The 22604-nt window shown below is 41.3% G+C and overlaps 1 protein-coding gene across 3 annotated transcripts in view; it reads right to left on the bottom strand.

The window, feature by feature from the left end:
• Window positions 1–16781: 16781 nt before the first annotated feature.
• LOC124272442 (innexin unc-9-like) overlaps window positions 16782–22604 on the bottom strand; it is a 43854-nt gene continuing 38031 nt past the window's right edge. For all 3 annotated transcript variants that reach the window (XM_046707613.1, XM_046707614.1, XM_046707615.1), the window contains one exon: window positions 16782–20612. In XM_046707613.1, the coding sequence (XP_046563569.1) occupies window positions 19386–20417 (1032 nt within the window). In that variant the 5' untranslated portion in view covers window positions 20418–20612 and the 3' untranslated portion in view covers window positions 16782–19385. The remainder of the gene's footprint in view (window positions 20613–22604) is intronic.

The raw sequence follows: 22604 nt of genomic DNA, 5'->3' as shown, positions 1-22604 counted from the left end.
ACATACACGAACTTATTCATTTCTTTGGTTTCAGTCACTTGTAATGCCATAGACATCGCATCCCAATTGCGTAGATCGAAGCTTATGCTGTTGATCACTGGATTATCTGGTCCAGACCCGATTATTTACAGTCCGTCGCCATACAGCTGGAATATTTCTGAGTGCGGCGTTAAACAACAAACTACCGGGTAACCAACCTATGTAATGCCATAGCATTTATTCACGTGTGTTCATTGGTTTTTGCGACAACACAAGCCCCTTTGAAATCATAATACTTTATATGTGGGAAAAAGATCGATATAAATATTACCATTCTCAAGGCGTCACCCCACCTACGTTTTTATTCCGATTTTATATGGTTGTACAACCCACTATACACAATACCTATAGAACGACAAATATATTTAACTCTCGGATTTTAACATTCACCGGTAAAACGCGTACATTTAATATTAGGATTGCTCACTTCAACATTGTCCACTTGCATTAACACGGACTCGTTTACCTACTGCAGCACTTGAACAGGACAACAATGATAATGCAGATATTAGCCCTCAATGTAAAGGGAGGGTTAAGACGTGCGTATGTATTGCGCTACCTATATATTTCAATGGTGACATTGTTGTTATACATTGTACGTGGTTTCAAGGAGTGGCTTGCTGTTACCGGTTACACTAGAATTCTGTCTGAAGACAGAGAAAGTCCTGGTTGACGATCAAGGGTGTGTGATCTACAGAAATTAGGTGAGACATTGCGTCATGCATGCAAGGAGGGGGGAAGTAACTCGCTTATCTGGTAGTCTAATCTGTGTGACAAATTGACCTATGGATGACTAACAGTGTTAAGAATTGACGCCTAATGGTTATGAAACGGGATTAAATACTTTCGTGTCACACTGTCTTGAGTGAGTATGGTTTTACGCCGCTTTTAGCAATATTTCTGTAATATCATGATAAGGGCCAGAAATGGGCTTCACACATTGTACCCTTGCGGGAGTCGAACCCGGGTCTTCAGCGTGACGAGCGGACGCTTTAACCATTGGGCTACCCCGCCGTCCCAGCACTGTTGCTAAGCTCAGATCATTTTCACATGTGCAGCAGTGGTTGTTATCTCACATCATATTCACAGGGTCACAGGGCATGTTTAAGAAATGTTGAAAATTATCTTTGCGGCCCGGTGTGACTTCAGTCTAAGTAAACTTAGGCTCAGTATTATTCGTAGACTAACAACTAGTCTCTGAAATGAACATATTTTACTGAAAAAAGTTCATAGTAAAAAAAAAAAAAATATAATGAAAAGGAGTCCTGAGACTTTCTTCATTTTCAGAAGCTGAGGAAATCTAGACTTGCCACATTTTCTAGACTTGTGTGGGCTTTCTTGGATATATTTGCTTCAGGGTCTGTACGAGAGACTATATTATTTGTTACACTGCTATAACTGAGTCTAACAAAACCTAGTAGAAGGTCGCGTCAGCTAACCTTTGAGCGACCTGTGACCGTCCAATCAAACGCGAGACGGCCGTATCACTCGGAAGCGATCGTGCGGAAAATACCAGTAACCTTCAGAATCGTTCGGGTTTTTTAGGTAAAGGTTCAAACGGTATGTGCGAATGTTAACTTTCGCGATTTGGTAAGCTGTGTTCTGATTGGTCAGTGCGAAAGGTTAGCTGACGCGACCTTCTACTCATTCTCTTCCCACAGAGGTTACTTGTCATATCTTCCTACGAACCTCTGTTCTAATACGGCCATATTTCCCGGTTCTCGTAAAATCCCCTAGCGGCAAAAGATCGCAACACGAATTATCTCCCTTCTTTCTATCCAATCAGAACACGTGTTACATCGACTTAGATTCAACTTGACTAACACAAGCAAATGTGGGGCCTCAAATATCCCCCATCTGCCGGGGACTTGTGTTGATATTACACACAAGACGTTTAATGGCAGGCTTGTCCGTTGTCAACGAGGGCGATGGAGACGCCACTGATTCGCCATAACATGACTGAGTTCTGTCTAGAAGAAACGTTTGCGCATCGCGCAGGGGAAGAGGTTTAGTTTCTCGAAGCATACGGAAATTACTGAGGCCTTGCGAATGATCACTTTTGAAACAACGTCGCTGATTGCACAACTAAATCTGATTGCCTCCAATCACGAGTTTTGAACGCTCACACCATGAAAGGGCCGTATTAGAACAGAGGTTACGTAGGAAGATATGACAGGAGTAACCTCTCTGGGAAGAGAATGCGTTCTACTAGGTTTTGTTAGACTCAGTATAGCAGTGTAACGAATAATACTGAGCCTAAGTTTACTTAGACTGAGTGGGACTTATGACCCATGCAACATTTACGTACTGAGTGAGTATGGTTTCACGCCGCTACTAGCAATATTCTAGCACGGCGGAGAAACCAGAAATGAACGGCACACATTGTACGAAACGAACGGTGCATTAGCCTTGTGGTTGAAGCGTTCGCTCGACAGACAGGATGGGTTCGATTCCAAACATGGGTACAATGTATGAGGTCTATTTCTGGGGTTCCTCCGCCCTATCATTGCTGGAGTATTGCTGGATGCGGCGTAAACGTATACTCACTCACTGACTGCATGCACATAAGGTTGATACTTATGAAAATGTTAGAAAATTTTAAAACGTCCAGAAACCAAGTTCGGAAAAATCGATCTCCTTTTAAAGACGACTTGGACGATAAAACCGATAAAAACGGGTTTCGGGACAATGGGGAGATTTGCCGGCTGACGTAATGAACGTTTGAACTCGGTTTCCCTCGCTACCCGTTCCCTGCTAAAAGCGTTGTTTGACCACACCTCTCCAACCGATTTCATCAACCTGTGACCTATGTGCTGACCGGTACCTAACCCTATTATTCTCCACAGGATTAACTTTAGAAAAGTAGCATTGATAAGCAAAATGCCATTTAAATCTAAACGAGACGGCGTCGTGTCGAGTCAGCACTATTTTAGCAATAAAGCAGCAGGAGACATCAGGAATGGGCTTTACATACTGCACCCTGGCGTGAATCGTCCGGGGTGGTTTTCCTGACCAGCCGACCCGTGAAGACCCGGATTAGAATTGATTTTCAGTAACCCATGCTTGTCGTAAGAGGCGACTAATGCGATCGGGTGGTCAGGCTCTCTGACTTGTTTGACACATATCATCGTATCCCAATTGCGTAGATCGATGTTCATGATGTTGCTCACTGGATTGTTGGTCCAGACTCGATTATTTACAGACCGCCCCCATGGCTGGATTATTGCCGAGTGCGGCGTAAAACTAAAGTCACTCGCTCATTCCTGGCGAGCCAAAGCGTTGACAATATGGCTTCCACATCGTCCCAATGGTTACCTGTAATTGTTCTTTAAAACAATTTCTTCGCATAAAGCTGGCGTAAAAAGCTTACTCTGTTAATGCACGTGTGTTCCTCCCAGGGTGCACGTGGAATGCCTGTGGTTCGTGCCCCACGCAGTATATCTTCTCTTGCCACATTCCATAAAAGCACGTGTTGCATCTTCAGGGCAGGGAGGCACGATATCGTCTACATGTGTACAGCGAGTTGTTTCACGTGGAAATGTCAAATAGGAAGTTTGCTGGATTATGACTTGATGCCTGTGAAAAATAAATAGTGAGTGAGTATTTTTTACGCCGCTCTTATCAATATTCCAGCAATATCACGGCGAGGGACACCAGGAATGGCCTTTACACATTGTACCCATATTGGGAATCGAACCCGGGTCTTCAACACTTTAACCACTAGGCTACCTAACCGCCCTTGAATGATAGGTAAATAAACAATTTATCTATGCATTTGGAATGCATGTAGGTTCTAATTAACTGGTACGTTTTTCGCAAATGCTGTATTTTGTGGGCAATATGATAACAGACGGAATGTTTGCAGAAGGCCACGAAACAAGTGTTTCCTGACAGAAGTTTATGATCACATTGATCAAGTTATTAGTTTTTAAACCCAGGAAGCAATGATTAAACAAACAAACCCGTTTGCAGTGATGCAGATGGAAAACGTAGTGGATGAACCCACAGATGGCACCCTTACCTAGCCAGCTTGCTAACGGGGTTAACCATTTTGGTCACGTGGACATGGACCAGGGCCTAGATTTACGAAGCTCTCTTAGCGCTAAGATAGTCGTAAGTTAATGTTAATGTATGGCACTTACGACTATCTTAGCGCTAAGAGAGCTTCGAAAATCTAGGCCAAGAAGTTGTTCAAATCCCGGCCCCTCTACTACGTGCCTTCTGTCGACGGGGATGTTTGTGTAGCAGGATTTTGAGTCTTCCAACAACTCATATACTTACCTTGGTTATGAAGACAAGGTGTCCGACTTCGGATCAAAAGGTCCATCGGTCGAATCCCAGCACGGGATCCCAAACTTTTATCATGTTTATGGCCGGTGCACTGACAAAGTTACGGCAAGGAGAGATAACTCTTCTGTTAAATTCCGAACAATCTCACATTTACATATTAAGCATAAAAACCGGATTTATACCGTTTTTTCCTAACTGTTCTTTCTTCCCTCAAGATGTCAATGTGCATGTTTTGAATGCCAAGCACAATATTGGTATTTTCTAACGTTTAAGGGCCAATGAAAATGAAGAATGAATTTTCCGAAGTAGCGTAAAATCACTTTAAATTTATTGTGGCAAATTCCCCAGAATTCAGGTCAACGCAAAAACTTGGACTACAAAACCAACAGCATGCCCACGTGGTATATGTATTCTGTACTACAGACAGTGAAATCACGTCTACCAAAATTACATAAAACAATACCAAATTCGGATTAAAACAAAGCTGTACACTTTTCTTTTCTTGACAGCATTCCTTTCCTAAATGTGTTTTTAAACTATCCTTCAACACATAAACTTCCAGTGTGTGCGTAACATTATATTTTATATGGGTAGAGCAGATGAATGCAGAGATTCAAACATGTTGGGTTTGTCAAATATCCAAAGTACCAAAAACAAATGATTTTGATCTGACGATTCATATAATAATTTTGTGATTTTGTCGTAATGTCAAACCTATCATCCCGAATCAAACCCAAATAGCATAAACCAGTCCTATTAGTGAGTGAGTATGAATTTACGCCACTTTTAGCAATATTCCAGCAATATCACAGCGGGGGACATCAGAAATGGGCTTCACACATTGTGCCCATATGGGGAATCGAACCTGGGAACGCTTTAACCGCTAGGCTACCCCACCGTCCCTCTGACCTAATATGCATCATCTCAAAGCAATGTTGTATCAAGGGCACCCAAATTACAAAAATAGACTGTATGAACTGCTGTGCAGAATTGCGTCTCTTGGATACCAGAGTGCTTGTGTTGTGTGTTAGAATCCTATTTTGGCACCAATAATGAACAGCACAAAGGAAACGGCTCAGACTTTCGTTTTTCATTCTAGAATTAAATTTATTTAATATAACCGAACGTTCTTTCCTAGCAGAGTGAAGAGGGGTAGTCTAATGGTACAAGCGTTCACTCGTCACAATAACACCCGCGTTCGATTTCCTATATGGGAACAATGTGTGAAGCCCATATCCGTCTCCTTTACCTTGCTAGGATATTTCTACAAGCATCATAAACCCAACCTCACTTGCTTATCTGCTATCATTGTTTAATTCATCTTCAACAATATTTAACAGAATAAATAGAGTTTTCACCAGATTGCTATAGTGAGTCAACAACCTCGGGGTCAGGGAGAATGACTATCGATATCAAAGCTGCAACCCGTGAAGATCCGGGTTATAATAGATATTCAACAACCCATGCTTGTCGTAAGAGGTGACTAAGGGGATCGGTTGTCAGACTCGCTTACATGTTCGACACTTGTCATTGTATCCAAATCCAGATGCTCAAGATGCCAATCACTGGATGGTCTGGTCCAGACTTGATTATATTCAGAAAGGCGTTATATAGCTAGAATAATGCGGGGTTAACCACCAGCAACAGCAACAACAACAACACCCCGCCAAAAAATCCAAAAAAGCAAAAACAAACCCCCAAAACCCAAACATAAACAAAAACAACAAACAAACAAAAACCCCAGCAACAACAAAAAACAACAAAACAAAACAAAACAACACACACACACACACACACACACACACACACACACACACACACACACACACACACACACACACACACACACACACACACACACACGAAAACGAAAACGAAAACGAAAACAGCAACAAAAACCCAAATCAAACAGGCTAGCAAACACAAAAAAGAAGAAGTTCTAAGCAAACTATCAAATAATTTTTTTTTTAAACCAAACAAACCAAGTCACCTCTTACGACAATCCCAATTCTAACCAGGTACGACAACGCCGCAACACTTATTAGGAGTGTTTGCTATGGGCTTTACAAGCTTACAATGGGCTTCTCTAAAGCTGTTGGATACTATAGCAGCACAGGCACATGCATAAAGAATGCAAAGTTCCTGTTTGACTGAAGTACTGTTTGACAAACACTGACAGCATCCTGCCTCTGTGTATGTAACTGGGACACAACAGTGTACTTAATGGCAGTTCATGCAGCGAAATTGATACAAAATGTCAAGAACAATTCCCTGTATATTTCATGAATATATCACGAACTGAACACTGTTCTTATACGTTTCTCCAAAACACACACGGTGACCAGCGTGTTAACATACAGTTGGATTATGCATGTCATTCCTAGAGGTTTTATTGTAAATAAATCTCTTGCCCGTACAGTGTACTCTAGCGACTAGTGAAATCTCTCCTACATTGACTGGCGGTTGTTTCGGTAATCAGGGACAGTAAAAACAGATTCTTTTTATTTTCACTTTAACTTTCTTGCAACATTTGGTTGGTTTGTTATTTAACGCCGCATATGGCGTCGGTCTGTAAATAATCAAGTCTGGACCAGACAATCCAATCATCAACAGCAAGAGCATCGTTCTACGCAATTGGGATACGATGATATGTGTCAACCAAATCAGCGAGCCTGACCACCCGATCCCTTTTGTCGCCTCTTACGACAAGCATGGGTTACTGAAGATCGATTCTAACCCGGATCTTCACGGGTCATTTCTTGCAACAGATACAGTTGAACAGAGATTCATGATGGCATAATTGGGGCGGTGGGGTAGTCTTATGGTTAAAGCGTCCACTCGTCACGTCGGTTCGATTTTCGTCGGTGGAATATTGCTAAAAGCGGCGTAAAACTAAACTCATTCATTGATGTCACAATTATTAACTTAGGTTACAGGTTCAACTGAGAATGATTTTAGAAACTTTAGGCTGAGTGAAACATGTGACAATATTCTTAGTAGACCTTCTTGCGTGTTAGAGGTGATGCCCAAGAGTTTTGATCATCCTCTGTCCGATCGTCCAGCTGTGTCTCACGTCTTCGTCCACTTTTGACGTCTTGGTAGAAAGAGGAATATGATACCTTAGTACAATAACTGGCACCATCAGCACAAGATGGGACAAATGAAAAAATATACTTTTAAAACAATATTCAGATAATGTAATTGTGAGAGTTTTTTTTAGGAATATTATCCGAATTACAGAACAGTAACACAATACAGGTTTTTTAGGAAATCTTCTCCAAACATTTATTGCAAGTGTAGACCTGAAACCAAAAACCCAGTCAGTCCATTTTTAATGTCACTTGTGAGTCACATTGCTTTTGTGTACTGAGGCACCATAAAAAACTGTCAGATTATGCAACTATAGACTCCTGAAACGTATGCTTTGATCAACGATTTATATGTTGAAACTTTCCATGCAGACATGGAACGTCAAGGCCAGAGAATAACCAGTCTCGATCATTGGCCGAAACACATTTCATTGGGTTGAAAGGCACAACAGTGGTGAACACTGTACGAATGGATCACAGAAAAACAGGGAAAATTGTAAAAGGTGATAATAAACTGAGATGTACTTCATAAATATCGGTGTTATTTTTAATAAACTTCACCTTTGAATCAACTCATTGAGAATCATCCTCGAACTGATAATTATCCTCAAGGGACACTGTCTGAGACAACATAATATACTTCATCAGTAGTGAGTGGGGTTTTACGCCGCTTTTCGCAATATACGTGTAGTATAGATGTGGGGGACTCCAGAAATGGGCTTCACACATTGTACCCAAGTGGGGAATAGAGGTGGGGTGTTCAGCGAACGCTTTAACCACTAGGCTACCCCACCGCCCCTACCATGATGAAGCAGAAACGGAACCCGACGAACTAAGAGCCTTGCCACAAGGTTGTACGTAATTAACTGTAGTCGGGTTGTACATTCCGGTTGATTACCGCTGACAATGAGACAGCAAAAGGTTATCAAGATTGTACATGTGGACTTCCCGCTACGCACGCATGCACACGCGCACACACGCACACACTCGTTATCCAACCACCTCAACCGACACTCTACCCTGACCCAAGTACATGTTTATCCAACACATTCAAACATTCATTCTGTAAACTGATCCTATGTTTTCTTGAAAGTTAATTCTTAGGAGATAAACATACTGTGTTGGAAAATCAGAGGTACATAACGAAATTATAATAGCTCTAAATTTGATTTAAAACCGAACGCGTAGGTTTGTGGGGAGTCGAACCCGGGTCTTCGGCGTGACGAGCGAACTGACGGATAAGAACTGCTTTTATGATACCGATCACTAAAAAGTCTTGCTGTATATTTTAGCCAAGATGCGTATATAGAGAATACTAAACGATGGGCGTGTAATACCATACACGGGACATTGTTTAGTATTTTATTTATTACTCACCCTTCTTTCCTAAGAATTCAACGAGGTGTGAACGAGCGAGTGATGACTCAGGGTAGCATTGTGACGTCCAAAAAACCCCCAGTTTTACGTCAATAACATTGTAAAATTATTAAACAGTGATATATATCTTCAACGGGTGTATAATAAAACTACGGTTGTAACGAACTGAAATTTGTTGTCCCTTTGGTTTCGTCATAACCGTACTTTTACTGTAGTTGTCTTTAGTAGTATATTTGTTTGTGTATAAATGACAAGATAGATTAAATGTCGGGATACGATACTGAGTTCTTTAACATATATTGTATATATGTAGTATATTTGTTTGTGCATCAATGACATGATACATTAACCAACATGAATGAACCAGGTGTTCATTACCTTATATGGAGTTACCACAACTGTTTGTGTATTCATGCATCCTTAACGAGCTGGTTTCACGTTAAATGACCAAGTCTCGTTTTAGTACAGTAATAAAACGCTCAAATACACGCGTGTTGGCAAGACACAATTGTTGAGTCACACTGGTCATTACCGGGTTACACATAATGCCGACAAATAGACACATGCCAGTTTACATCCTGGTATATCTTTTGCATGAAGCATTTGGATACGTTTGTTTAGAATAGAATAGAATAGAATAGAATAGAATAGAATAGAATAGAATAGAATAGAATAGAATAGAATAGAATAGAATAGAATAGAATAGAATAGAATAGAATATTACTTTATTGCCTTTTCAGGACACATCAGGGAGATACAAATAAATAATTGTTTACATAAATTCACGAATCTTCACATTTGTTTAAAAGTGATTTAATGCTAGAAATAAAGGATTTGTAGCGGCGGCCTGAAGGGAGGAGGTTGTATTCGGAATTTAAGTAGTGAGTTGGGTCAGATATAATTTTGACATTTTGATTCACGATTTGCCGCTCATATATTGATTATATGTTTGTCATAGCTCGTGAGTGAGTGAGTGAGTGAGTGAGTCTTTATGCAGGAGGGAGGAGGAGCGAGTGAGTGAGTCTTTATGCCGCTTACAGCAATATACCAGCAATATCACAGCGGGGTACACCAGAAATGGGTTTCACACATTGTATTGGGGAATCGAACCCGTCTCTTCAGCGTGACGAGCGGAAGCTTCAACCATTAGTATACACACCTCCCCTTCAACGCAGAAACCAGTGACCGATGTCTGAGTAAATTCATCAACCAAGTCATCGGACCACCCGACTATAGTAGGTTTTATGGACCAATTATAAACGGATATTCCCATAGGGGTTGGGATTAACAAAAGGGGTTATTGGAATAATGCTACTTTTGATCTCAGCAATCCATGCTTGTCGTAAGAGGCGACTAACGGGATAGGGTGGTCAGGCTCGCTGACTTGGTTGACTCATGTCACAGCATCCCAGTTGCGTAGATCGATGTTCATGATCACTGGATCGTCTGGTCCAGACTCGATTATTTCCAGGCCGCCATCATATAGCAGGGATATTGCTGAGTGAGGCTTTTAACAACAAAGAAAAAGAAAATTCAAAATTAAGCGTCGTTAAGAGGCCAAAACAAAAAGTCAGTCGCCACGAAATTTGTATCTAAGTCTAAATGCACAGACAGATCTGAAGGTGTACATTTCACCGTGCAGTGCGTACCTCTTGGCTAAATCCCAAATGTAATATATGGAAGGAGATTAGCTATGTCATGTTAATGTCGACTGTGTCAGAGAGTCAGGGTTTGCAAGTTGTATCAGGAACTTGACGACAGGTATACACCTGGTAACTATCACGTGCCTCCTCTGCTGATTATTACAGTAACGCCAAGATCAATCCAAGGTTTCATGTACTGATATTTGTGACTATACCATATATATTAAAGGTGCGTTCTTCATTTTCTTTGTTTGCCTTTTTTGTTGTTGCGTAACAACATACTCTGCAATGTCCAATACTCAACTGGTCTGTAAATGATCAGACAATCCAGTGATTGATATCATGAGCATCGAAATACAATGACATGAATCTATCAGTCAGCATTCCTGACCACCCGATCCCTTGCCTCTTACGACAAGCTTCTGTTGGTCAATACCCATAAACATAAAAAGATATTAAATTGAATTATAAGCGCTCGCCTCACGCGATTTAATGCAACAAAAACGACGAACAAGCAGTGTATGAAATAAGGCCCGTCCGAGACGGGCTAGATTTGTGACGGACGGTCTAAATTTACAGCTAGCCAGCCCGATGGTCTGGTACAAATTTAAGACAACATGTTCCATGCATCTAAGTTAATTCACCGTATCTTAAAATCTATTTTTCAAATTGAGCGTTACATTTAGACTTGACATTAGTTGTCAATTACTGTTTGAACAATGAACTAGCCTATCGCAAGCTATCGATGCGCGGAGTTCTGAAAACTCAGACTCGGATTTCTTTGTAAATGGCTGTTGTGAATAGACTGATAGACAGAAAATACATGTCTCAGGTTCATTAAAGTATTTATTGTAACTAAAAATTGCAATTTCTTGGATTGTCTGGTCTGGTTAAATCCATTTTGGGCTGGTAACATTTTGAAGTTACCAGCCTCGATGTCTGGCTGGGTTTTTGGCTTATTTCATGCACTGGAACAAGGCTTGTGTTTTGGCGGATTTTATGCAGATATACGTAGATTTATTTACATTTCTAAATATGAAGACAGAAGCATTGCCACAAATATAACGCAGAACTGCGCGTCATGAAAGCTAACATTAAGCACTCGTAAGATTATGGCACATATACAAAGGGAAACCACTCCCAACTAGACTGTGAACTAAGAGTACCTGTTCCTGAGTTACCAAAATGGCCAAGGTCATTCATGTAGCTTTATCATACAATCCGTTTTTATCCGACTCACATCATCGACAACGTATGTCGTTAATAACTATATTCTGGGCTATTGACTCAAAAGTGATGAGGAGCGGTTACGATCAGCATTTGTAGTTACGGACCAATACTAGTGAGTGAGTGAGTATGGTTTTACGCCACTTTTAGCAATATTCCAGCAATATCACGGCGGGGAACTCCAGATATGGGGTTTTACACATTGTACCCATGTGGGGAATTGAACCCGGGTATTCGGCGTGATGAGTAAACGCTTAAAGCACTAGGCTACCCCACCGCCCTGGACCAATATTAAGCCGAATTTCCCTTGGGTAAGAGGGTGTCATATACGAAACGGGGCGGTGGGGTAGCCAGGTGGTTAAAGCGTTCGCTTGTCACGCCGAAGACCAGGGTTCGATTCCCCACTTGGGTACAATGTGTGAAGCCCATTTCTGGTGTCCCCCGCTGTGATATTGCTGGAATATTGCTAAAAACGGCGTAAACCAAACTCACTCTAACGTGTGCTATCTTTGTGTTGATGTATTCGAAGGGTAGATACGTTACGAAAATCTAGGTCCAGAGTGTCAAAATATATATAAAGTAGGTAATTGTACCGATGAAATACCGCCCCATATTGAACATTTCACCTAAGAGGCTCACGGTTTTCCAAATATGTTTGTTTCAAAAAGACAAAATGTGAAGTGCGAAACATGATCCAAATATATGATTTGACGCTTGTTTGGGCGTGTATAGCACAAGTAATCATTTAAAGATCAGTATATGCACATGCCTTGCAATACGAACAAGACTTAATTGATTTACTGTGAAGTGTACCAGGTTCCTGCAGAATACCTGCTTAAGGTGTTACGGGAACAATTACTCGGAATCTGATAGAAATGTCAAACCAACAGCAACTGATGATCAATGTTTTCTTATCATTTTTCAGTGTTGTTGTCGGCGACCGATCCTCCTTGTAAATATCGGGTCGGGGGCAACATGAATGTCTTATCTCCTTGCTAAATGGGCTCCATATGAGCGCCCCCTTGTGGAGGAAGGGAGCAGGTTCAGTGTCATGGAGTTGTTTAGCAAGATGGCCGCTGATGAACTTCCGGAAGGTCAGGCATTAGGCGCGTGTTATCACTGTAGCTGTTGCAACTGTTAGCTGTCTTGGTAAGGTTCTAAGGTTTTCTGTCGGGTCTTGTGTATTCCTGTACACCGCGCAGTGATTAAATGGTAATAGGTAGATTTTGATAAGGAAAGAAAAGCATTGTTATACACATCTAGACTCTAAGTGGAAAGTGGGACTCGTCAATTCGTGAAATTAAATTTATTCATACGAGTTGGGGTTTTCAACGTTGTGAACAGCGGGGCGTATCAGGGCGTATCAGTCGAATTCTAGCTGTACAGGTAATAGACGTTTACCACTGGCGACGGACCCCGTGGGGATTCTGGGTTAATATTGATCCTCATCAACCGACGCTGATTGATAGAAGGGACCTAGTAGATCAGATGGTCAATGCAAAACTCCATAGATCAATAATTATGATGTGTATAGATTGATTGCTTGGTGTGTGTGTTTGTTGTTTAACGCCACACTCAGCAATATTCCAGCTTTATGGCAGCGGTCTGTAAATAGTCGAGTCTGGAGTAGACAGTCCAGTGATCAACAGCATGAACATCGATCTACGCAACTGGGATGACATGTGTCAACCCAGTCAGCGATCCTCACGATCAACGGATGCTGTCTGGATTAACCGTCGTTACTTTGAAACAAGTTATGAGAAACAAAAACGTGCGCATGAATCATAAGGTCACATGTACACAACTAACCACTTACTTATCTCCCAAACTTTCAAACCTTATCTCACGGTGAGATAACAAATCCCTCTACCTACTACAAGTAACACGTTTGCCAGGGGTTCAGCGTTTACTAGCCCGTGCTGTAATCTCAGGCAGCGTCTACGGGTCATAACACGTCTTAAGAGTCTCACAATAGACTCAGGTCAAGTACTTTATCAGGCGTGGGTTTGTCACGTGGATGCCTGTGACAATGGCTTGTGGACGATGGGGATGACATAGGAGAGTTATCTCCCTTGCATTAACCTCCTTCTCCAGTTGCTCTTTTTGACATTGAATAGCTTCTTGTAATGTTTCCTGTATGCGCTTGTCTTCGAATTTAGGGCAAATAAACAGTATTCGGGATTACAGTTACCCGCATTGGGTTGGATGGGCGAGACTTTACTGTTTATTGGCCGCATGCGTTTTAAGTCGATATACTACTTCATGCATCGAATTGAGTAAAACTAAACATTATTGTCAAGGTCGTTCTTGATAAAACACAAATATTTTCCGTTGTAATACGTGAGTGAGTGAATGAGTGAGTTGGATTTTACACCGCTTTTAGCAATATTCCAGCAATATCACGGTGATGTGACACCAGAAATGAGCTTCACACATTGTACCCATGAGGGGAATCGAACCTGGGTCTTCAGCGTGACGAGCGGTGGTTTAACCACTAGGCTACCCCACCGCCACCTACTTATGCTTTGGATTTACGTTCATCTGTCTGCTTGCATCGACGTTTCACCACTCAAGAGAACTACGACTCGTCTACATTGATCATTCAACAGCTGTCATCAATCGTCAATCAGTACATCCGTTCTTTGCTGGGAATGTAAATACTTTGGTGAGTTAATATGTGAGATTTGTGACTCAATTGTATTGTATTGGAAATCTGTACTGCCATTCAGTGTAACCTTGTTATTGTTTATTCAAGATATAATTGAATATCACAGACGTGTCAGTGTTATATTTTCCTGGTTTAAAGACTTCTGTCACGGTAATTTCTTACCCGTAACAGTAGGTCGACATGCACCGATGACATAATCGGTGCTCATAACATCAATCACTGATTTGTCCGGTTCAGGCTCGATGATTTACAGACATCCTCATATAGCTCATAAATAACTGAGTGTAGCGTTAAACAACAACACAACATTGGCATTGTTAACGTGATCTAATCTCTTGCCTGAAGGAGACACACATACGGAAGTCCCTGAGTTGTGGAGAGACAGGAGGGTGTGTGATAAACACGAGATTGACAGCCGTGTAGATGGGGAAGGCCTTACTCTGACCATGGAGTGAGTGATAGTGGTTTTACACCGGTCTTAGCAATATTCCAGCAACATTCCGGCGGAGAACACCAGACATGGGCTTCACACATTGTACCCATGAGGGGAATTGAACCCGTGTCTTCGGCGTGACGTGCGAACGCTTTAAACACTAGGCTATCCCGACCGCCCGCTGACTTTGGACGTCGACACTATCTACAATCTCCACACCGTGTTTAATTGTGATGCTTAATCGTAGCTGTGAATGCGAAATTTCACGTCAAAGTGCATAAATTGTATCAATAGAAAGTACACCATATTCATGTAATACCCCATGCGACCAGTGTTCTGAGCCACTGCAATCAATTTGTTGTGCAAGGTTGTGTCCCGTAGACCTGACAAGATCCGATGGGGATTCGAATTTCAAATCAACCATGGTTATTACAAATGGTTAGGTAGCACCATCCCATGTCTCCAGCTATCAACATCACTTCGGGATTTCTTCCCACAATGATCCAGCACGCTGCTGTTGTAACATAACTATGAAATTCATAGTGAGTGAGTGAGATTTTACGCCGCTTTTAGCAACATTCAGCAATATCACGGTTGGGGACACCAAGAAGTGGGCATCACCCACATTGTACCCACGTGGGAAATGGAACCTGGTCTTCAGCGTGACGAGCGGTGGTTTAACCACTAGGCTACCCCACCGCCACCTACTTATGCTTTGGATTTACGTTCATCTGTCTGCTTGCATCGACGTTTCACCACTCAAGAGAACTACGACTCGTCTACATTGATCATTCAACAGCTGTCATCAATCGTCAATCAGTACATCCGTTCTTTGCTGGGAATGTAAATACTTTGGTGAGTTAATATGTGAGATTTGTGACTCAATTGTATTGTATTGGAAATCTGTACTGCCATTCAGTGTAACCTTGTTATTGTTTATTCAAGATATAACTGAATATCACAGACGTGTCAGTGTTATATTTTCCTGGTTTAAAGACTTCTGTCACGGTAATTTCTTACCCGTAACAGTAGGTCGACATGCACCGATGACATAATCGGTGCTCATAACATCAATCACTGATTTGTCCGGTTCAGGCTCGATGATTTACAGACATCCTCATATAGCTCATAAATAACTGAGTGTAGCGTTAAACAACAACACAACATTGGCATTGTTAACGTGATCTAATCTCTTGCCTGAAGGAGACACACATACGGAAGTCCCTGAGTTGTGGAGAGACAGGAGGGTGTGTGATAAACACGAGATTGACAGCCGTGTAGATGGGGAAGGCCTTACTCTGACCATGGAGTGAGTGATAGTGGTTTTACACCGGTCTTAGCAATATTCCAGCAACATTCCGGCGGAGAACACCAGACATGGGCTTCACACATTGTACCCATGAGGGGAATTGAACCCGTGTCTTCGGCGTGACGTGCGAACGCTTTAAACACTAGGCTATCCCGACCGACCGCTGACTTTGGACGTCGACACTATCTACAATCTCCACACCGTGTTTAATTGTGATGCTTAATCGTAGCTGTGAATGCGAAATTTCACGTCAAAGTGCATAAATTGTATCAATAGAAAGTACACCATATTCATGTAATACCCCATGCGACCAGTGTTCTGAGCCACTGCAATCAATTTGTTGTGCAAGGTTGTGTCCCGTAGACCTGACAAGATCCGATGGGGATTCGAATTTCAAATCAACCATGGTTATTACAAATGGTTAGGTAGCACCATCCCATGTCTCCAGCTATCAACATCACTTCGGGATTTCTTCCCACAATGATCCAGCACGCTGCTGTTGTAACATAACTATGAAATTCATAGTGAGTGAGTGAGATTTTACGCCGCTTTTAGCAACATTCAGCAATATCACGGTTGGGGACCCAAGAAGTGGGCATCACCCAATGTACTCACGTGGGAAATGGAACCTGGTCTTTGGCGTGACAACCGAACGAATGTAACCACTAGGCTACCCAACCGCCCACAAGTTGACAAAAAACTACAGTCAAATGTCATATATTTTATTTGTTCTTGTCTTTTATTACACATTCAAATGTAGAATTTCTTCATGATAACAACGCAAGCTTATACATCTCTTTGAATGAAAATATACATAAACTATTTATAAAAAGGAAGACATTTAATTGTCGAATGATATCTCACCTGAAAAGAAAAAGTTCCAGTAAATGGATACACGTCCAAAGTTATACACCAGGCCAGAGAATGAAACTATGTACAGTTCGTTGTAACAACCCACCTATATCGGTTTAGCGTGTGGAAAAGCAATTCCTGCATCCACACGTGATGAAATGAACGTGACATGAAATATGGTGTAAATATCTTTGTGGAACGTTTTATTTTGGTCCCTCTAACTTCATCTAACTTCAAACCTCTCTACACACATATACATGTTATACAATTGGCGCTTGATTGGTATTTGCTTCTGTGCTCTCAGAAATGGAATGAAAAAGAACTTGACATATTCGTGGAAATAAACGCGAAATAGCTTAGATACATTGTTGAGAATGTGACCTGGAATGGATAAAACGTTTGTTGCGAGTATTTCGAGTCAAATGCCGTTGTCGTGTCCCAATGTGACGAAATTCCTGCAACTGATTTTGGAGGAAGAATGGTGGAGTGTCGATCCTAAACCTTCGGAAGGTGCTGGACATCTGACCAGTCTTGTCACAGCTGATAGTTTATCATCCTCAGTCACTAACACTTACTGACAACACACATTGTGGAGTTTTCTGATCGCCATTTAAGACAGACATAAAAATGGCGGATTATAATGTAAAACAAATTTTCCTTAATCGATAAAATTTGGATATGGTCGATTCGAAACAGTCATTCGTGGAGTCATTTGATCCCAGATCTGTTGCACGCCTCGTTAATATTAATAGACGAATAATACAAATAAAACACATATATTTACATTTAGCAGATTGTGACCACCTGGGCGTAATATATAAAATGTAGAAAATATATCTATATTACACGGAAGAACAGTGCAGACAAACTGGCTATCACAAGTATCCTTCGTTAAACTTCCACGAAGAAGAGCAATAGACACCATTCAGTAATGGTGACACTTGGCTGAGAAACATTATTTGCATAGTCGACTATTTGTAACAGACCATACAGATTCACGTCATAAATACAACATTATAATGCCATATGTCATACTGAGCCATGAAGTTGATTGGAAAGACGTTGGAACATACAGATATAGTATTGAAGTTAACAGACAGCATTTACAAGCCGATATGACACGCAACAGAAAATTACCAGCAATTCATAAATTCGTTTAACATGTAAATGGTATAATTTCTTATGAAGTACATTTCATAAACATATGCATGACAACACAAACTTTTAAATATCTGTGATGACGTACACATACCAAAGCATTATCATTTTCTATTCTACAAGCAATATGGTATTAGTTGCTACTTACATACTTTTGATTGAACAGCCACCATGCTAGGTACGTCAGTTTTCTAACTCTATACAAAAGCCTAGCTACATATATCCATGATATAGTTCACTACTTATATTACACATCAGCTTGTTGAACAATTTCTTAATTTTGATTTCTTCGTCACAACTGTGTGTGGATGTGGAATGTGGAGTCTATGAAGTAGGACCGAAATTGATTTTATCAGTGAACATACCTTGTGTGTTTAGTGACTAGACAAACACGCCAGTAGCATGGAAAACTAACTACGGATGTACGGTAATGTTGGTTTAAAGCAATATGCTTATCAAGTCTGTTTTCAGAGAACGCTGTGAAGGTTATTAAACCCTATCACTGTGTATGTTATTAAACCCTATCACTTACGTATGTCACTGGAGACGGGAAGGTGATCTTGTAGCGGCAGTGATTAGCAATTAGGGCAAAGTGTCGAATTATCATCCATGATAAGCGATCACTATGCTTGACCGTAGTTATTTACAGTGAAAGGTTATCCTATGCAAATGGATCATGTCAAATCAAACTAAAATTATCACAGAAACGAAACTGTTTGAAACTGCCATTGTTACGTCACCAGTCATCTACACCGTCCATGCTAGAGCACCTGCTTGTGGTGATCAGAACGTGGTGGTACTTTGTGCAAATAAACATTAGTATGCTGGTAATTACATTATATCTACTGACTATACTCTAGGGACGAAATGGCCAAACAATAACCCACAAATGTAAATGACCACTACGAAGAATTAGCGTAAACAGAAAAGCAAGAAAGCTAAAGTAAATGTATTAAATCCTGTAGATTAAGGCTGGTGGTTTGTACATTGCATGTACTTGGAAGACAATTTTGATCTGAAACTCACTGGAAATCACGTAAACACACCACTTTTGTTCTTACTTTCAAGACAAATTTGAGTTTCTACAGCCTAGAAACATATGTGATAACAAGGCACATGCCAATTCCGTTTTGCTGACTAACTTGCATCTCACATTTATCATCCCAATCTTAAGAGAATCGATTTTCGTTTACACAGCAGCAACAGAGCTTGCTCTCTCCTGCCCTCCTAATCGTCTCTCCTGCCCTGCTCAGATGTTTTGCCGATTGGTGTCAAAGATTTCTATGTGTTCGTATGTTTATTAAGCCAATGATTCTTTAACATCCTCTCCCGTTGGCTCATCATCTTCAGGGTTCTTGGATGGAAGCGTTTTATCCTTGTAGATCTGCCATAGCTTAAACACTAAGTCTGTAGCAACGAGATCTGTGGAGTTCTTCGAGATGACACGAATAACGAAAACACCATCATCTCGAAGATACTGGTCAGCGAATTTGGCGCACAGTTTCTTGTCGGAACCCGTGTGGAGTTCATTGCTGATTTTCAGGTACTTCTTGATGTAAGCTGGTCTGTTTCTCTTGAACATGACTCTGTACAACCAGGCCACCATGTTGACGCATGTGAGGGCCGCTACGAGGACGAGCCAGAACCAGATGAAGATGAAGATCTTTTCGTTGAAGAGATTGATGGGAAGGACGCACTGGACTGTCCACGTTTGGATATTCTGAAGCTGACGAATCTTAAAGTCACAGAGGGTGACTCTCGGGAACCTTGGTGACTCTTTCCATTCCTGTCCGGAAGCCAACTTGGCCATTACATCAAACCCATACATGTTGTATTCTGTTGCGAGGAAAGCATTTAGAATGAAAAACTGGGCGATCACGTTTGCGGCGTATAAGACTTTGATGAAGAGGTAAAAAGCAGTTAAGTAGGTTCCGGCTCTCTTGTTGCAGAAGAAGCAGCAGAACCTTGCCATCTTCTGTTTAGCTCTGACAATGATGTTCCAGTGGTACTCTCTGTGGGTTTCCAGCCACCTGTCCATGTACTTTGCGATGTGCTCAATCGTTGTGTTCCGGTCTTCAGGGGATCCCATCTGGGTCTGTTCAGCCATTTCAACAATCTTGTCCAGGTTGATTCCGGCGCCGCCATTGAAGACCCTCCACAAGATGTTTGGGAACTTGAACATGAAGGCCTGGAAGAGGAGAATGAGAGGAACCCACTGGTAGTAGGTCAACTCCTCTGAATCGCGTTCTGCATGATCTACGGGGATCGGAGTATCCATAGGGATATAGTACGTGTTTTTTAATCCAGCAGTATGATTTGGCATAATCGACATAGGCACCTGTAAACTCTGCTGGGCACCAGCAGTGAATCGGGTCGCCAACGAACTGTCCAGTACTCACAACAATTGCGAATAAGGCGAAAAGGAAAACCGTCCAAACATGGTTCAGTCTGTCGATCCAGTCGTCGTTGCTCGCCCCTTGAAGCTTCTTCAGGGACGGCACCCCCTCCGATTATAGAGCCTATAGACCTGCAACACAAAGGATTACGTATAAGTTAATGGTGCTAAATCATCATGTAATGCATTGTTTATATTGGTCTCACTCAACACTTGGCACTATTCTGACATACTACGGAGGCCTACAGATTATCGAGTTTGAGCCAGGCAAACCAGTGATAAATGTCATCGTGAGTGAGGTTTACGCCGCTTTTAGCAATGTTCCAGCAATATCACCGGGGGACACCAGAAATGGGCTTCACACATTGTACCCAGATATATCTCAGAAACAAACACCACAAAGTAAAGGTATATGATAACAAGCAATCATATGACGGCGGTAATGAAATATAGAGAGAGTTCAGTATTACGCAGCATTCAGCAATATTCCAGCTATATGGCAGCGGTCTGTAAATACCCGAGTCTGGACCAGACAATCCAGTGATCAACAGCACGAGCATCAATCTGCGCAACTGGGAACCGATGACATGTGTCAACCAAGTCAGTGAGTCTGACCACCCGATCCCGTTAGTCGCCTCTTACGACAAGCATGGGTTACTGAAGATCAATTCGAACCTGGACCTTCACGGGTTAATGAAATATAGAACCTGGTTCACACAATCAAGTAATTGATGAACATCGATTTATGAAATCGGGATACCATGACATGTATCAACCAAGTCAGCGGCCTGAAAACCTGATCCCGTTAGTCGCCTTATACGATTAGCATTGGTTAACAAGCAGATATCGAGCTTTCAACTAAATCAACAGCAATCAGAGGTAAGGACTGTCTGTCAAACCAAGTGTAGAATATATAGGCGTCTTCAATTTAACAAATACCAATACAAAAGAACGGCAACCGCAATTCATCGATTAGTGTCATTTGGTATGGTTACATCTGATGGTTTGATTGACGAAATTGCTTTCCTACAAAACGGTCACTAATCCTCGTTCACCCACCGAAATGCATTTGATCTATTTATAAACAACATAGGTAACAAACAGTGTGCTCAACAGGGCGTGTCGTGGTATATGGTTTATTAGCTCGTTGCGAATCGCTATGAAAGTTTTATTGTAGTTACAGAAGACCAGAACGCCTTTGGTCTTCGACAATATGTACAGAACAGAAGCGGCCGGTGTTTGTCGTCGACCCAGTCAAGTTAGTGTAGATCTAGGCCAGGAGTACTCTCTTACACCTACGCTGTCTGTAGGAGATTGCTGATTTATGAACAGTTGTGTGAACCACAGCAATAATGTTTTATAACATGTAGACTACTTTGTGTTATAACATACGGTTTAGGTAATAAAGCAGGCTTTTATGAGTCATATTGATTTATACATCAATGTCTGTATAAGTCATACTTACACCATGTAGATATTTAACAGATAAGACGCGTATTATTGATATTTGATACCTGCTAAGAGGTGCCCGTTTACCGTCTGTCGAAAGTCATTTTCATATTTCAGTTGCATCATAAAAGGGACTTTACCTTTTACTTATTATTTGAAAAATATTATGCATGTCTGCACACCTTTGATTTTAACATCGGAATTTTGGAGACTTATTATTTGAAAAGTATGTGAGTCTTGATATTAGTAAACGGTGATTTAAGCTTTGAGTGTAATTTCTGGATACCGAATGGTGTTGTAGTAACTGCTAAGAGGATATAACCACACAACGTTCAGTACGGCTGCTACCGTGAACAGAATGTAACAAAGCTGTCAACAGACCCGACATATTTAATTGTTGTGCAGGTGCGTTTGCTACCTTGTCTGACAGGTTGAAGTCTTTCAGAGAGCGCTTGTATTTCAGTGTTGGCTTTCCTGGAGACGATCTCGGCACAGAAAGATTAACTATCTATCCGTTGCGCTTTCAATGCATTTCAAAAGACTGGTATCAGTTTTGCTCTACCAGATTAGGAGTGTAAACAAGCATTACGTAGCAGTGAAGAATTATGTTTTTGTGCATGTGATGAAAATTCCCTCTAAAGAAGAAACAGGGTTATGAGTACTTATAGAAATGAC

This window comes from Haliotis rubra, unplaced genomic scaffold, assembly GCF_003918875.1.
Source record: "Haliotis rubra isolate DU_JTF1 unplaced genomic scaffold, ASM391887v1 Scf17, whole genome shotgun sequence".
In the NCBI taxonomy this organism is placed as follows: Eukaryota; Metazoa; Mollusca; class Gastropoda; order Lepetellida; family Haliotidae; genus Haliotis; species Haliotis rubra.
Note: the sequence above shows the minus strand (reverse complement) of the source record. Positions and strands in the feature narration are given on the sequence as shown.